The sequence below is a fragment of the Formica exsecta genome, unplaced genomic scaffold (genome assembly GCF_003651465.1).
Source record: "Formica exsecta isolate Colony F162 unplaced genomic scaffold, ASM365146v1 scaffold265, whole genome shotgun sequence".
Lineage (NCBI taxonomy): Eukaryota > Metazoa > Arthropoda > Insecta > Hymenoptera > Formicidae > Formica > Formica exsecta.
Window position 1 is genome coordinate 480,206 of NW_021849915.1, and position 19,007 is coordinate 499,212.

At 27.4% G+C, this 19,007-nt stretch overlaps 4 protein-coding genes across 4 annotated transcripts in view; all 4 read right to left on the reverse strand.

Annotated features, from left to right (window-relative positions):
• Window positions 1–4,456: 4,456 nt before the first annotated feature.
• LOC115236967 lies at window positions 4,457–7,638 on the reverse strand. The gene is made up of 6 exons (XM_029809707.1): window positions 7,622–7,638; window positions 7,286–7,447; window positions 6,965–7,067; window positions 6,756–6,824; window positions 4,643–4,732; window positions 4,457–4,554 (listed from the first exon to the last, which is right to left on the reverse strand). The coding sequence occupies exons 1-6, from the start codon at window positions 7,636–7,638 to the stop codon at window positions 4,468–4,470; spliced, it is 528 nt and encodes a 175-aa protein (XP_029665567.1). The 3' UTR covers window positions 4,457–4,467.
• Window positions 7,639–8,623: 985 nt separating this feature from the next.
• Window positions 8,624–9,667, reverse strand: LOC115236968. The gene is made up of 5 exons (XM_029809708.1): window positions 9,516–9,667; window positions 9,190–9,445; window positions 8,981–9,049; window positions 8,780–8,869; window positions 8,624–8,692 (listed from the first exon to the last, which is right to left on the reverse strand). Exons 1-5 carry the CDS (start codon window positions 9,665–9,667, stop codon window positions 8,624–8,626), a joined length of 636 nt encoding a protein of 211 aa, XP_029665568.1.
• Window positions 9,668–14,959: 5,292 nt separating this feature from the next.
• On the reverse strand, window positions 14,960–15,968 carry LOC115236969. Its single transcript, XM_029809709.1, has 5 exons — window positions 15,853–15,968; window positions 15,527–15,629; window positions 15,318–15,386; window positions 15,117–15,206; window positions 14,960–15,028 (listed from the first exon to the last, which is right to left on the reverse strand). Exons 1-5 carry the CDS (start codon window positions 15,966–15,968, stop codon window positions 14,960–14,962), a joined length of 447 nt encoding a protein of 148 aa, XP_029665569.1.
• Window positions 15,969–17,998: 2,030 nt separating this feature from the next.
• Window positions 17,999–19,007, reverse strand: part of LOC115236970 — a 5,789-nt gene continuing 4,780 nt past the window's right edge. Inside the window, exons 6-9 of the mRNA XM_029809710.1 lie at window positions 18,564–18,720; window positions 18,316–18,384; window positions 18,064–18,188; window positions 17,999–18,005 (exon numbers count right to left, since the gene is read on the reverse strand). Coding sequence (XP_029665570.1) covers window positions 17,999–18,005; window positions 18,064–18,188; window positions 18,316–18,384; window positions 18,564–18,720 — 358 coding nt within the window. The remainder of the gene's footprint in view (window positions 18,006–18,063; window positions 18,189–18,315; window positions 18,385–18,563; window positions 18,721–19,007) is intronic.

The window sequence follows — 19,007 nt, forward strand, 5'->3', positions numbered from 1 at the left end:
GAGAGGGGCGACAGGGAAGAGAGAGGGGATGAGAGGGAAGAGAGAGGGACGGGCGAGAGAGAGTGAGTAAGTGAGGACGAGAGAGGGGAGGGAGAGGGAGGGAAGAGAGGGGGAAAGGAGAAAGAGAGGAGGTGGGAGAGAGAGAGAGAGAAATATAAGTTACAGTAATATAGAGACATAAGAATAGAGAGTACAAAAACTAATTTCTTTTAATTTAAAGCAGTTTCTGCAAAAACTATATTAAATAATAAATATTAATTAATATTAAAGATAAATATCAATTTGCAGCGCTAATATAAAATTGAACAAATCATGTTATGATTTGAACAATTTGTTTGTTAAACAGTTCAGAATCAGTTTAGTTTAACAACTTGTTAAACAGTTATTGACTCGTTATGTTAGGCTTGACTTTTTGAAAATGCTTACTTATTCGTATAATCTTGTGCTAATATAACTAAAACGGTCGCAATATATTTGAAAAACTAGAATAAAACAATATTGCATTGTATACATTTATTGTGAATAAGTATTTAAATAATAAATATTTATATATGATCATTACCCCGTATAGGAACTTGTAGCCAAATTGGAAGAGTCCAATCCCGTAGAATCTAACTGGCGCATGAGCTACTTGCAATAGAAACTGCAAAATCTATATTAATATACTAGATTATTTAATATAATATACATTCTAACTGTATTTTTGTCTTTACTTTAAATTAAATTAATGTTTGTTTTAGTAATTTTCAGTAAACATTTATTTTAAGACTTACATTTTCACGGATTTCAACATCACAAATGGAATATGATATTCTGTTGATTAAATTTCCTGTTGTATTTACCTAGTGTATAAAAGTAAAATTAAAATTTATTTTTTATAATCTAGTTACGTAAAATTAAAAATATTATGCAACACATTTAAATATGTATTAAGATTTAAATTCTAAATAGGTACATTTTAAATTTGAACACACAAATTTTTGTATCGATACCTTAACGCTGATGCTCTCACATATGAAATTAATGAGAAGAAGTTTGAAGAAGAAAATGAAAAACCAGGATAAATGTATGAGAAGAAATTGTATTTTATTTTCATTCATATAATCGTCGAAGAGTGTCATGTGAAAAGTTTCACGAAGTTCATGCGCTAACCAACAACAGTAACATCCTGTGGACATTGTTATCCCAATTCCGAATATCGAATCTATCTCACGACATATTTTACGTAACTCTAAATGAAGCTGTCTACGTAAACGTAATATTAAATCTTAATATTAAATCTACAAGGTTATAACCGCGATATTAATGGAATTTACATAAATTCTCTTACATTATAATCCATATCATCCATTCGCTATTTCGAATCTTTGGAAATTTGCGTTTCTGTAAAAGCGACACAGGATTTTCCCAAGCACGTTTTATTCCGCCTTTGTTATCTTTTGCCAAATCCAGTAGATATTGGTTAACTTGATCAAACTTTAATTCTACATATCTAAATATAAAATAATGTGTTTGTATATTAGATACTTAAACTATTATTAGCAAATGTATTATATTAAAATTATTAAAAAATTTAATATAAAATTAATATTTCTATATTTTTATACGTATAATAGCATATTTTTATTAATTTAGAAACTTTTTTAAATTTGCTATAGAATAATTTTTCTAAATATAAAAAGAGAGAGAGAGAGAGAGAAGTACGAACCCAAGAAGAGTAATAAAAATCAGGTTGTTGATAAAATTAATATGGCTGCAGTAATTTATCATAACACTCATATAAATAGCTTTTGCATTGTTATAATTATACTCTTTTTTCATCCATATGACTTCTAAAAAAGTCAGTAACATGACTATCACAGACCATCCTAAGACGAGCCGTACTGTTTTCATATGCAGCTTGTGATAATCTGTTGTCGTTCCGAGTTTTTTCAGCGTGTCATCCATAATAGTAAGTTTTTTGAGACAATTTTTAAATTTCTGATGTGAAAAGAAGCAATGCACAGTGGAGAAATAATTAATGTTACTCCGAAAATTTTAGTTCTCTTATGTCTAGCGTAATTTTATCCTATTTTATAAAGAAATATAAAAAGAGATATATATAATAAAATATAAATATTATTCTTTTATTTTAAGAAATAATTTGCTAAATATATCGAGAAAAGAAATTTTCCTAATAACTTACAGCGCATAAATATGTACAAAATATTTTAATTTAATTTTAATTTTTTCTTATGATTACTTTTTATGCAAAATAAAAATACCGTAAGAAATATAAATTAAAAAGGCAATTACTATTATTTTAGATGACTAAAACGTTATGCCATTTTTAAATACAATCAAAATTGCTAAGCGTCTGTGCCAAGATTTTCTTACCTTGTCGTGATACATTCCAAAAGCAATTGACACTAATACTACAAAAAAGTCCAGGCAAAGGCAAATATAATACATGGAATTATAAGGAATGTAAGATACTATTGTATAACTGAAGAGGAAATAGTAAACCGACCATAATAGCAGCATATATATGAAACTGAACCACGGTCTTAAATGATATGTAGGAAACTCGATAGTTCTTAAACCACATAGAAAACTGGTTATCAGAAGCGGTGTTAAAACAATTCGAATGTTGTTGGTCATTGCGCACACCGTTGCAAACTGTATCTTTTTGTCAGCCAGATGTGTATTTGTCCTAGTTACATCATACATTAACGATAGTGGATCTTTGTAATTTCATTTGAGACATTCATAGATATTGGAATAATCAATCTACTGCTATTACTAGTTCTACCGCGACTTATTGAAATAGGAATGAGATGATAGATATGTCGCCTTCTTCTAAGTTTACGATAACAATATTAATGTGCTACTTGTTGACATTTCTGTTTTTATTTCCTAATTCGAGAATTTGTATATAGTACTATTACATGCATCTACAAATATTATCAAATTAGCGACATACAGCGTCGCATTTTAAACAATACGTTATATTATTAATCGTACATTTTAAACAATATTAATTAAAAATGTAATGATAAAATAATGAATACAAGAAATATTTATAAAATTTTATATTAAAAACCATACTGTTGGATGACGTACAAGAAATTCGATAATTCTTAAACCAGACACATAACTGATTATCAAGAGCGGTGTTAAAATGCTTTAAATGCTTTTAGTCATTACACCGTTTTGATTCTAAATTACATTTCAACTTTATCGAATGGTCATGGTATCTTTATAATTTCATTTATTGGTCTTACAGTTATTGAAATAATCGATCTGTTGAAGTTTATATATCGCGATATATTTAACCAGTTTGGATAATGAATGACATTTTGTTTTTATATGAAAAATGTAAAAAAAGATAATTATAAATGTAATCATTAAGTATATATTCATAACAGAAATATGAACATTGTTCTTCATACATTTCTTTATTTTTTGTTTTGAGAGTTTTTACAATGTGAAAACACGATACACATAGATTTAATTATACTAAAGAATTGTGACAGAATATTATAAATAAACACTTTGTTCAAGTAATAATTGAATTAAATGCATCAGTGTAAGCTAGTAGAAAAATAATTTTGTAAATGTTTTAGGCTGTATTAACATGCAAAATAATTCTCTTTGCGTTATATAAATCCTTTAAATAAAATTAATATTATAAGAATCTCTGCAAGAGTTTTAAAGATTTTATTATTACTAGATGCACAAACTTCATCTGAATACAATCAAGATTGAATATTGTTTCCTATAAATACACCGTTTTGATTCTAAAGTACATTTCATTTGCTAACTGAATGGTTGCGCTAACTTTATCGAATGGTCATGGTATCTTTATAATTTCATTTATTGGTCTTACAGTTATTGAAATAATCGATCTGTTGAAGTTTATATATCGCGATATATTTAACCAGTTTGGATAATGAATGACATTTTGTTTTTATATGAAAAATGTAAAAAAAGATAATTATAAATGTAATCATTAAGTATATATTCATAACAGAAATATGAACATTGTTCTTCATACATTTCTTTATTTTTTGTTTTGAGAGTTTTTACAATGTGAAAACACGATACACATAGATTTAATTATACTAAAGAATTGTGACAGAATATTATAAATAAACACTTTGTTCAAGTAATAATTGAATTAAATGCATCAGTGTAAGCTAGTAGAAAAATAATTTTGTAAATGTTTTAGGCTGTATTAACATGCAAAATAATTCTCTTTGCGTTATATAAATCCTTTAAATAAAATTAATATTATAAGAATCTCTGCAAGAGTTTTAAAGATTTTATTATTACTAGATGCACAAACTTCATCTGAATACAATCAAGATTGAATATTGTTTCCTATAAAGAGATGGAAGATTGTATAATTATATATTTAGAAAACTGTATTACTTACCGATTATTATAAATTAACATCCATTTAAGGCTTTTTATGTATTATATTATTTACAATTTTTTTAACATTATAAAAGGTTTATTATGAATTTGTGACTGTATTAATATAACTACAACGGTCGTAACAGACGTGGTAAACTGTAAAGGTAGAAAACAGTATCTGTCTTTTTTATATATTATGGATTTAACTATTTGTAATGCATAAATATACAACAATTGTACGTACTCCTCGAAGGAATTTGAAGCCATACTGGAAAAGTCCAAGACCATAAAACCGTAGCGGCGAGTAAGTCAATTGTAACAATAATTGTGATATCTATATTATTATATTAGACTATTTAATATGCACGATATTGTCTTTCTATCATTGGATTTTAAAAACTAATGTTTATTTTATTAACGTCTGCAAAACTTGTATTAATACTTACATTTTCACACATTTCAACGTTGCGCGTAGAACACAATATTCTATTTACAAAATTTTTTGTTGCATTTGCCTGAAATTGAAATATGTAAAATAGAATTAAAATTGCTTTTCAATAATATAAAACTTATTATTTTATAAGAAATTAGTCGTTGAATATGAATGATAAATAAATATGTTTTGAACTTGAATAGGAAATTATACCTTGGCGCAAACTTTTTCGCACACGAAATTAATGATAAAAAGTTTCAAAATGTTATGGAAAAGCCAGATCAGGCATATAATTGTAAACAATATATTGTTTAAACTTATGATAAATTTTTTAAAAAATATCAGATCAAAAATATCACTAAAATTCGCAACCATGAAAATAAAGTAACATCCCATTTTGATAGTCATCTGTACTCCAAATATCCAGTCTATCTCGCGAGATATTTTACATAATTCTAAATGGATATGCCTGTAATACAATATTAAGTCTTGTCATGTAAATATATTATGATTAACTAAAGTCACGTATATTTTCTTACATTATAGTCCATATCATCCATTTGCTGCTCGAAATTTTTAGAAATCTGCATGGGGATGAATGCAACATAGAATTTTCCCTAGCTTGCCTTATTTTATGTTTGTCATTACTTGCCACATCTTGAACATGTTCGTTGACTTGGTCAAATTTCATTCCTATGTATCTATATATTAAAAGAAGAAACTAATAAACAATGATGACGTTTATTAACACATCCATATGAATATGTACTGTAGTACTAAAAACAATTGCAGAGAAGTTTATAATGCTTTATGCGTAATATACGCATATAAAATTTACGTGTGGATTATATATAAAACGTTAAATTTGTACTAACCCAAGAATACTCATCATTGTTATATCGCCAATAAGATTGATATGAGAGCAGTAGCTAATCGTACAGATAAGATAAATAGCTGTTGCTATATTATATTTAAAATGATATTTTAAATATAGTACTTGTATGCAATTTATTAATATGGCTATCGCAAACCATCCTAAGACGAGTCGTACTATTCTCTTATGTAGCTGCTGATAATTTATCGTTGTTCCTAGTTTTTCTAGTCCGCGGTCTGTCAAAAAAGGTTTTATGATAAATACTTTATCTGTTCTTATCCAAGCAAATACATTTACGATAATTGATACTATTTTTGAGATGATTATCACTTTATTTTGGCATTTTTACGGTTATTATATGTATTATATAATAATAAAATTTTTATTGATAATAAAATTAATTTTATTTGGCAGTAATTAAAAATATATTAAAGAATATATGTATGGAATATATTAAAGAAGTAAAATATAATGTAGCTGACTAAGAGATATTGCGATATATGTTTTTTATGTTTTGCCTACTTTTTTCAGAAAAAAACTTTCCTGCTTGGGACTTCTGACATTTTTATCATAAAGTATAAGTCTTGAGCTTCATTTTGAATTGTCATTGTTTTCTGGAGCACGTCTCCATATACCGAAAGATATAGATAACTCACGTAAAAGTATCAAAAACGCCTATATTAGCAACTTTGACTGAGATTTTCTCAAAAATTTGACGCGATACACCATTTTTCGGTCAGATTCATAATCAGCGCTAAAAAATCCACCAGAAATGATTTGATAGAACTTAAGGTAAATTTGGTGTTGAACAGTGTTATCAAGAACGGTGCTAAAGCTGTTCGCGAATGCTTTTAGTCATTACATATACCGTTTTGATTCTGAACTATACTTTATTTGCCGACTGAATGGTTGCAGTAGCTTCACCAAATGAGAACATATCTTCATAATTTCAATTATTGCAGTTATAGTTATTGAAATAATCCATATGTTGAAGTTTATATACCGCAATATATTTAAATCAATGTCTACTAAACTGATATTAATACTTACATTTTCACACATTTCAACATTGCGCGTAGAATATGATATCCTATTTACAAAATTTTTTGTTGCATTAGCCTAAAATCGAAATATTTAATGTAGAATTAAAGTCGCTTTTAATTTAGTAATATAAAACTTATTATAATGTTGTAGGAAATTAGTCGTTGAATCTGAATTTTGAATAAATGTATTTTGGACTTGAAAAGAGGAAATCGTACCTTGGCGCTAACTTTTTCGCACACGTAATTAATGATGAAAAGTTTGAAAATATTATGGGAAAGCCAAAATAGGTTTATAATTGTATGCAATATATTGTTTAAACTTAAGGTAAATTTTTTAAAAAATATTAGATCAAAAACATTACTAAGAGCTACAGCCATGAAAGCAAAGTAACATCCCATTTTGATAGTCATTTGTACTCCAAATATGCAATCTATCTCGCGAGATATTTTACATAATTCTAAATGGAGATGCCTGCAATATTAAGTTTTATTATGTAAATATATTATGATTGACTAAAGTCACGTATATTTTCTTACATTATAGTCCAAATTATCCGTTTGTTGCTCGAAATTTTTAGAAATCTGCATTGGGATGGATGCAACATAGAATTTTCCCAAGCTTGCTTTATTTTACGATTATCGTTACTTGTCATATCTTGAATATGTTCGTTGACTTGGTCAAACTTTATTCCTATGTATCTATATATTAAAAGATGAAACTAATAAACAATGACGTTTATTAACACATACATATGCATATATACTGTAGAAGTTCTAAGAACAATTTTAGAAAAGTTTATAATATTTTATGCGTGATACATGCATATAAAATTAACGTATGGATTATACATAAAACTTTAAACTTTTACTAACCCGAGAATACTCGTCATTGTTAGATCGCCAATAAGATTAATATGAAAGCTATAGTTAACTATAAAAGTAAAATAAATAGCTACCGCTGTATTATATTTAAGATATTTTAAATATAGTATGTTTAGGTAATCTATTAATATAGCTATGGCGAACCATCCTAAGACGATTCGTACTATTCTCTTATGTAGCTGTTGATAATTTATCGTTGTTCCTAATTTTTCTAATGTGATATCCACAACAGTAAGTTTTCTCAGACAGTTTCTAAATTTCTGAAAAAAGATACACTTTGAATACAAATAAATTATCAGCGTTCATCCAGAATTTTGATTTTATTTTTTAGTAGCGTAATGTTGCTTTTTAATAACAGTTGTGTGTATTAAGATATATAAATATATTTATATGTACATATTTTACATTCTTACAAAGAATAATTTTATTTAATGTGTCGCCAACGAATTTCGTTAATAATTCATGTTGTCTAGGACACAGTGTATTTTATGTTTTGATAGCAATTTATTTTTAGCTAAATATAAGAAATTTTACTTCTCAACAATTTACTGGAGACACTAACAATAAAACTGTATAAAAATCATTGAGATTATTTATCAGTAGAGTGCATATTGTATTAATATTGTCTTACCTTATCATAATATATTCCAAACACAATTGATAATAACGCTGTAGAATGATTTATACTTGCAAAAATATAATATATGATGGGATTCGTAAAAGTTGTTATATACCACATGAGGATAGAGTATAACATCCAGAAAAACGATATGTATAGGAGGCCAAACCATAATCTTGGATGACCTGCCGGAAACTCGATAATTTTTAAACCAAATACATAATTGATTATCAGAAGTGGTGACAGAACTGTCCAAACGTTTTTAGTCATATTGTCACAAGTGCAAACCAAACTACTACTGTCGATCGGACATGGGATACGACGTATATTCGTAATTGCTGCACTTATGCGTATTACAATTATCGATAATTTTTTTAACATGGTTTATTATCAATCTGTGACTGTATTAATATAACTACAACTGTCGTAACAGACGTGATAAACTGTAAAGTTAGAAAACAATATATTTTTGATTTTTAATATTTATGGATTTAATTATTTGTAATGCATAATTATACGACATCACGTACTCCTTGAAGAAATTTGAAGCCAAACTGGAAAAGTCCAAGACCATAAAACCGTAGCGGCGAGAGAGTCAATTGTAACAATAATTGTGATATCTATATTATTATAATAGACTATTTAATATACACATTATTGTCTTTCTGTCATTGGATTTTAAAAACTAATTTTTCATTATCAATGTCTACTAAACTGGTATTAATACTTACATTTTCACACATTTCAACATTGCGCGTAGAATACGATATTCTATTTACAAAATTTTTTGTTGCATTTGCCTGAAATTGAAATATTTAATGTAGAATTAAAGTCGCTTTTAATTTAGTAATATAAAACTTATTATAATGTTGTAGGAAATTAGTCGTTGAATCTGAATTTTGAATAAATGTATTTTGGACTTGAAAAGAGGAAATCGTACCTTGGCGCTAACTTTTTCGCACACGTAATTAATGATGAAAAGTTTGAAAATATTATGGGAAAGCCAGATTAGGCATAAAATTGTAAACAATATATTGTTTAAACTTATGATATATTTATTAAAAAATATCAAGTCAAAAAAATGACTAAGATCCGCAGCCATGAAAGCGAAGTAACTTCCCATTTTGATAGTCATTTGTACTCCAAATATGCAGTCTATCTCGCGAGATATTTTACATAATTCTAAATGGAGATGCCTGTAATATAATATTAAGTTTTGTCATGTAAATATTTTATGATTGACTAAAGTCACGTATATTTTCTTACATTATAGTCCATATCATCCATTTGCTGCCCGAAATATTTAGAAATTTGCATTGGGATGGATGCAACATAGAATTTCCCCAAGCTTGCTTTGTTTTACTATTATCATTACTTGTCATATCTTGAATATGTTCGTTGACTTGGTTAAACTTCATTCCTATGTATCTATATATTAAAAGATGAAATTAATAAACAATGATGACGTTTATTAACACATACATATGAATATGTACTGTAGTTCTAAAAACAATTGCAGAGAAGTATATAATATTTTATGCGTGATACACGCAAATAAAGTTTACGTATGGATTATACATAAAATGTTTAATTTGTACTAACCCAAGAATACTCGTTATTGTTAGATCGCCAATAAGATTAATATGAGAGCAATAATTAAGCATAAAGGTAAGATAAATAGCTGTTGCTGTATTATATTTAAAAAAATATTTCAAAAATAGTATCTGTATACAATTTATTAATATGGCTATCGTGAACCATCCTAAGACGAGTCGTACTATTCTCTTATGTAGCTGTTGATAATTTATCGTTGTTCCTAGTTTTTCTAGTGTAATATCCACAACAGTAAGTTTTCTCAGACAGTTTCTGAATTTCTAAAAAAATACACGATATACTTTGAATACAAATAAATAATTAGCGCTCATCCAGAATCTTGATTTTATTCTTTAGTAGCGTTTAATCCTGCCTTTTAATAACATTTGCGTGTATTAAGATATATAAATATTTTTATATGTACATATTTTACATTCTTTCAACGAAAAATTTTATTAGATGTTTCGCCAAAGAAGTTTGTTAATAATTCACGTGCCTAAGGTGCAGTGTATTTTATGTTTTGATAGCAGTTTATTTCTAGATAAATGTAAGAAATTTTATTTCTTAACGATTTACTCGAGATATTAACAATAAGACTGTTTAAAAACCATCGAGATTATTTTTGTTTGGTAGAATACATATTGCGCTAATATTCTCTTACCTTATCATAATATATTCCAAACATAATTGATAATAAGGCTGTGGAATAATTTAGATATAGAAGAATTTGATGTTTGCCTTGAAAGCGATTTATAAAAGGCGTTATTGTATACCATATGTGCAAATAGTATAATGTCCACGAAAACAGTATGTATAGGAGGCCGAACCATAGTCTTGGATGACCTGCCGGAAACTCAATAATTTTTAAACCAAATACATAATTGATTATCAGAAGTGGTGACAGAACTGTCCAAACGTTTTTAGTCATAGCGAATATCGTCACGATTGCAAACCAAACTATTACTGTCGATCGGACATGGGATACGACGTATATTCATAATTGCTGCACTTATGCGTATTACAATTATCGATCTGTTTAATTTTATATATCGCGGCCTGTCAAAAAAAGTTTTATGATAAATACTTTGTCTGTTTTTATCCAAGCAAATTCCTTTTGCGATAATTTATACTATTTTTGAGATGATTATCACTTTATTTTGGCATTTTTACTATATGTTCACTTTATTTTGGCATTGTTATTATATGTATTAAATTGTTGGAATGGTAGATCTATGTGTGCTTGCTCATAAGTCCTGGTTATTATGGATACGCCTTTGCGACGCCAGATGGAGGGCAGTCTTTCTTTACGTAGTTTACTATCTTATGTTCTTATTTTTTCCACGGTTGTTTAGTTAGTCCTTCCGGTCGCACTGGTGTACACACGCTGCTTCGTTGTACAAAATTATTCTGCATTTATTTTATAACGCAATCGTTTCCTAACACAGTATAATAAATAAGTTGTTCAAATACTATTCCGCGATTACTATTCAGTCCCAGAACCTCTCATTTCCTAACATAAATAATAATAAAATTTTTATTAATATGGAATATATTAAAGAAGTAAAATATAATGTAGCTGACTAAGAGACATTGCGATATATGTTTTTTATGTTTTGCCTACTTTTTTCAGAAAAAAACTTTCCTGCTTGGGACTTCTGACATTTTTATCATAAAGTATAAGTCTTGAGCTTCATTTTGAATTGTCATTGTTTTCTGGAGCACGTCTCCATATACCGAAAGATATAGATAACTCACGTAAAAGTATCAAAAACGCCTATATTAGCAACTTTGACTGAGATTTTCTCAAAAATTTGACGCGATACACCATTTTTCGGTCAGATTCATAATCAGCGCTAAAAAATCCACCAGAAATGATTTGATAGAACTTAAGGTAAATTTGGTGTTGAACAGTGTTATCAAGAACGGTGCTAAAGACGATATTCTACTTACAAAACTTTTCGTTGCATTTGCCTGAAATTGAAATATCTAATGTAGAGTTAAAGTCGCTTTTAATTTAGTAATAGTAAGTAAAAGTAATATAAAACTTATTATTATTTTATAAGAAATTAATTATTGAATCTGAATTTTGAATAAATATGTTTTGAACTTGAATAGGAAATCATACCTTGGCGCTAACTTTTTCGCACACGTAATTAATGCAGAAGAGTTTCACAATATTATGAAAAATCCAGATTAGGTATAAAATTGTTAACAATATATTGTTGAAACTTATGACATATTTTTTAAAAAATATCAGATCAAAAATATCACTAAGATTCACAGCCATGAATGCAAAGTAACATCCCATTTTGATAGTCATTTGTACTCCAAATATCCAGTCTATGTCGCGAGATATTTTACATAATTCTAAATGGAGATGTCTGCAATATTAAGTTTTATTATGTAAATATATTATGATTGACTAAAGTCACGTATATTTTCTTACATTATAGTCCATATCATCCATTTACTGTTCGAAGTTTTTAGAAATTTGCATTGGGATGTATGCAACATAGAATTTCCCCAAGCTTGCTTTATTTTACGATTGTCATTAATTGCCATATCTTGAATATGTTCGTTGACTTGGTCAAATTTTATCCCTATGTATCTATATATTAAAAGAAGAAACTAATTAACAATGACATTTGTTAACAAATACATATGCATACGCACTGTACAAGTTCTAAAAACAATTTCAGAAAAGTTTATAATGTTTTATGCGCAATACACATAAAAATTTATTTATGGATTATACATAAAACGTTAAACTTATACTAACCCAAGAATACCCGTCATTGTTAGATCGCCAAAAAGATTGATATGAGAGCAACAGTTAGTCATAAAGATAAGATATATAGCTGTTGCTGTATTATATTTAAAATAATATTTCAAATATAGTATGTGTATATAATCTATTAATATGGCTACCGCGAACCATACCAAGACAAGTCGTACTATGCCCTTATGTAGCTGTTGATAATTTATCGTTGTTCCTAGTTTTTCTAGTGTGATATCCACAACAGTAAGTTTTCTCAGACAGTTTCTAAATTTCTAAAAAACGGCACGATACACTTTGAATACAAATAAATAATTAGCGCTCATCCAGAATCTTGATTTTATTCTTTAGTAGCGTAATCCTGTCTTTTAATAACAGTTGTTTGTATTAAGATATATCAATATTTTTATATGTACATATTTTATACATTCTTTCAATGAATAATTTCATTAAATGTGTCGCCAAAGAAGTTTGTTAATAATTCATGTTGCGTAAAGTGCAGTGTATTTTATATTTGGATAGCAATTTATTTCTAGATAAATGTAAGAAATTTTACTTCTCAGCAATTTACTCGAGACACTAACAATAAAACTGTTTAAAAACCATCGAGATTATTTTTGTTCGGTAGAATACATATTGCGCTAATATTCTCTTACCTTATCATAATATATTCCAAACACAATTGATAATAACGTTATCAAGTAAGTTAGACATCGGAAAATATAATATATGCTGTGATCCGTTAAAATTGTTGTTGTATACAGTATGAGGAATAAATATAACGTCCACAAAAACAGTATGTATAGGAGGCTGAACCATAATCTTGGATGACCTGCTGGAAACTCGGTGATTTTTAAACCAAATACATAATTGATTATCAGAAGTGGCGAGAGAGCTGTCCGAATGTTTTTAGTCATAGCGGATATCGTCACGATTGCAAACCAAACTATTACTGTCTATCGGACACGGGATACGACGGTATATTCATAATTGCTGCACTTATGCGTATTACAATTATTGATCTGTTTAATTTTATATATCGCGGTCTATCAAAAAAAGTTTTATGATAAATACTTCTGTTCTTATCCAAGCAAATATATTTACGATAATTGATATTATTTTTGAGATGATTATTACTTTATTTTGACATTTGTACGGTTATTACACGTATTAAATAATAATGAAACTCTAATTAATAATAGAATTAATTTCAATTAAAATTAATTAAAAATGTATATATTAAAAAAGTGAAATATAATATAGTATTCAGGAAAATCTTCCCTGCTTGAGATTTTTGGCATTTTTATCATAAAGTATAAGTCTTGAGCTTTATTTTGAGCTGTCACTGCTTTCTGGAGCACGTCTCGACAGATATAACTTACGCAAAAGTATAAAAAATGCCTATTTTAATAACTTTGATTGAGATTTTTTCAAAAACTTGACGCGATACGTCATTTTTTCGCCAGATTCGTAATCAACGCTAAAAATTCTACCAGAAATGACTTGATAGAACTTAAGGTAAATTTGGTGTTGAACAGTGTTACAAAGAGCGGTGCTAAAACTGTTCGAATGCTTTTAATCATTACATACACAGTTTTGATTCTGAACTATACTTCATTTGCCGACTGAATGTTTGCAGTTTCTTCATCAAATGGTCATGCGTATTCTTATAATTTCAATTATTGCACTACTAATTATTAAAATAATCAATCTGTTGAAATTTATATCTCGCAATATATTTGATCAGTGAATAATGAATAACGTTTTCTTTTTATATATAACATGTAAAAACATAAATGTACATAGTATAATCATTATATATTCATAACGGAAATATGAACATTGTTTTTAATATGCTTTGTATTTATTTTTTATCTTAAGAGTTTGTACAATGTTATGATATATATTGAAAAATCTTACTAAAGAATAAAAGATGTGTCTAATTTAATCAATATTTGTTTTAACATATAATTATGTTTTAAAAACGCTGCATGCACAAAGAAACAATCGTAAATCGTGGATTTTTATTAGGTAGTGATTATTTCGTTAGATATTGACTCCTTATACATACAATTAATTTTATGCTAAAAATAATTCTTATGACAACGAATAAGGTAAAAAGATATATTTGACATAAAAATAAAGTAAAAAGTTTTGGATTTTTATCTCATCGTAATATCCCCTATAAAGAAACGGCAAATATTTTTTAATGTTTAGTACAGTATATAGTTGTGTATAATTACATATTTAGATGAATTTGTATTACATACCGATTAATATAGATCAATGTCCATTTAAGGCTTTTTATGTATTATTTACAATTATATTATTTACAATTATTTTAACATAGTTTATTATCAATCTGTGACTGTATTAATATAACTACAACTGTCGTGACAGATGTGATAAACTGTAAAGGTAGAAAACAATATATTTTTGTTTTTTTAATATTTATGGATTTAATTATTTGTAATGCATAATTATACGACAGCACGTACTCCTCGAAGGAATTTGAAGCCAAACTGGAAAAGTCCAAGACCATAAAACCGTAGCGGTGAAAAAGTCAATTGTAACAATAATTGTGATATCTATATTATTATAATAGGTTATTTAATATACATATTATTGTCTTTCTGTCATTGGTTTTTAAAAACTAATGTTTCATTATCATTGCCTACAAAACTGGTATTAATACTTACATTTTCATACATTTCAACGTTGCACGTACAATACGATATTCCATTTACAAAATTTTTCGTTGCATTTGCCTGAAATAAAAATATCTAAGATAAAATTAAAATCGTTTTTAATTTGATAATATAAAACTTCTTATTATTTTATAAGAAATTAGTCGTTGAATTTGAATTTTGAATAAATGTATTTTGAACTTGAAAAGAGGAAATCGTACCTTGGCGCTAACATTTTCGCACACGTAATTAATGATAAAAAGTTTGAAAATATTATGGGAAAGCCAGATTAGGCATATAATTGTAAACAATATATTGTTTAAACTTATGATATATTTTTTAAAAAATATCAAGTCAAAAAAATTATTAAGACTCGCAGCCATGAAAGTAAAGTAACATCCCATTTTGATAGTCATTTGTAGTCCAAATATCCAGTCTATCTCGCGAGATATTTTACATATTTCTAAATGGAGATGCCTGTAATACAATATTAAGTCTTGTTATGTAAATATGTTACGATTGATTAAAGTTACATACATTTTCTTACATTATAGTCCATATCATCCATTTACTGCTCCTAGTTTTTAGAAATCTGCATTGGGATGGATGCAACATAGAATTTCCCCAAGCTTGCCTTATTTTACGATTGTCATTACTTGCCATATCTTGAATATGTTCATTGACTTGGTCAAACTTTATTCCTATGTATCTATATATATATAAAAGAAGAACTAATAAAGAATGATGACGTTTATTAACAAATACGTATGCTTACGTACTGTACAAGTTCTAAAAACAATTGCAGCAAAGTTTATAATGTTTTATGGGCGATACACGCACATAAAATTTACGTATGGATTATACATAAAACGTTAAAATTGTACTAACCCAAGAATACTCATCATTGTCAGATCGCCAATAAGATTGATATGAGAGCAATAGTTAAGCATAGAGGTAAGATAAATAGCCGTTGCTATATTAAATTTAAAATAATATTCCAAATATAGCATGTTTATGTAATTTATTAATATGGCTATAGCGAACCATCCGAAGACGAGTCGTACTATTTTCTTATGTAGCTGTCGATAATTTATCGTTGTTCCTAGTTTTTCTAGTGTGATGTCCACAATAGTAAGTTTTCTCAGAAAGTTTCTAAATTTCTAAAAAAAGACACGATACACTTTGAATACAATTAAATAATTAGCGCTCATCCAGAATCTTGATTTTATTCTCTAGTAGCGTAATCTTGTCTTTCAATGACAGTTGTCTGTGTTAAGATATATAAATATTTTTATATATACATATTTTACATTCTTCCAAAGAATAATTTTAATAAATGATTCGCCAAAGAAGTTTGTTAATAATTCATGTTGCCTAGGCTGCAATGTATTTCATGTATTAACAACAGTTTATTTCTAGTTAAATGTAAAAAATTTTACTTTTCAACGATTTATTCGAGAGACTAACAATGAGATTGTTTAAAAACCATTGAAATTATTTATCGATAGAGTGCATATTGCGTTAATATATTCTCTTACCTTATCATAATATATTCCAAACACAATTGATAATAATACTATGGGATAATTTAGATATTGGAAGATATTATTTATGCCTAGAAAGCGATTCGTAAAAGACGTTGTTGTATACCATATGAGCAAATAGTATAATGACCACGAAAACAGTATGTATAGGAGGCTGAACCATAGTCTTGGATGATCTGCCGGAAACTTGATAATTTTTAAACCAAATACATAATTGATTATCAAAAGTGGCGAGAAAACTGTCCAAACATTTTTAGTCACGGCGGATATCGTCATGATTGCAAGTCAAACTATTACTGTCGATCAGATACGGGATACGATGGTGTATTCGTAATTGTTGCACTTATGCGTATTACATTTATCGATCTGTTTAATTTTATATATCGTGGTCTGTCAAAAAAGGTTTTATGATAAATATCTTGTCTGCTTTTATCCAAGCAAATACATTTTTATAATTATCGATACTACTTCTGAAATGTTTATCACTTTATTCTGACATTTGTACGATTATTGCACGTATTAAATAATAATAATAATGTATTAAATAGAAAATGATGAGTATTATATAATATTCTCAGCTAAATTATACATCTTTTAAAAATATATTTATGATAGAAAAAGTTATATATATATATATTACACATACTCAATATTATATAAGTTGATATTTATTTATATGTGTAGTATAAGAGCTGATTATATTAGTCGTATTTTTATTAAGCTACTTATAGATGTTTTACTTTGTATAAAAAGAAATTTTTTTTTGTTTTTTATTATCAATTTTGTCGAAGTTTTGTACTAGCACGTTTTTGCACGTTTTTTTTTATATTTAATATCGCATAATTAACATGTACACACAAAACACTTTTTATTGGATATGTTATTCAGTAAAACATTGTTTGAATTACTTGCATGTAACACGACGATAGTGACCAAGTGGTTGTCAGGACAGCAGTACTGACATAATCTTAATTCATACAAGAGCTCTTATATAATTATGAAAAATATACCTTCATTTTAGAGAAGATTAAAAATTATATATATTAAATATCATGTTCTATTATTTTAATAGTTTCTATATATTATGTCAAAATATTTAATTATTTGTGTGCGACTGTATTAATATAACTATAACGGTTGCAATAGATGTTATAAACTGTAAAAAAGAGATAATATATTCATTTTTTTAATATTTGTTATGGATTTTAAAATACTTGTAATAGATCATTATAAGATAATTGGAATATACCCTTAGAAAAAATTCAAAACCGAACTGGAAAAGTCTAAGCCCGTAGAATTTGACTGGAGCTTGAGACGTTTGCAATAAAAACTGCGATATCTATATTAATACAATGCATAATTTAATGTACATATATTTAAGATTCCATATTTCAGCTTAAATTTAAAAGAAAAAATTAAAGTTTATTTTAATAAAAACTTTTAGCAAAAAATATATTAAAACTTACGTTTTCACGAACCTCATCATCACGAATGGAATAGGATATTGTACTCATAATATTTCCTGTTATATTCGCCTAAAGTGCAAAATGCAGTTGAAATTGTTTATGATAATGTTATTGTAACGCTATTTAAAAATCAAGGAATTATTTAAATTATTTATATAAAGATGCATTTTGAACTTAAATATATAATTGTTACCTTAGCGCTGACTCTTCCGCACATGAAATTAATTAGAAAAAGTTTGAAGACGTACAATACAATCCAAAATAGACTTAGGGAAAGCATTGAATGTTTCACGAAAACACAGTGCTATAAAACCAAAGTACAATCCCATTTTGAGAGTCAACTGTATTCCAAATACTGAGTTTATTTCGCTAGATATTTTACGCAACTCCAAATGAAGATGTCTGCTAAACAGAATATTAAATTATGTTGCACAAGATCGTTGTAATTTGTTAAATTTATATGATCTCTTACATCACAATTTGTGTCATGTATTTACTGCTTGAAGTTTTCAAAAGTGAACATTGACGTGGCAGTAACACATGATTGTTCCAAATTTGTATTATTCCACTTTTATTATCTATTGCTACCTTTCGAAGATTTTCATTAATTTGATCAAACTTTAGTCCTAAATACCTATATATATATATATATATATATATATATGTGTGTGTGTGTGTGTGTGTGTGTGTGT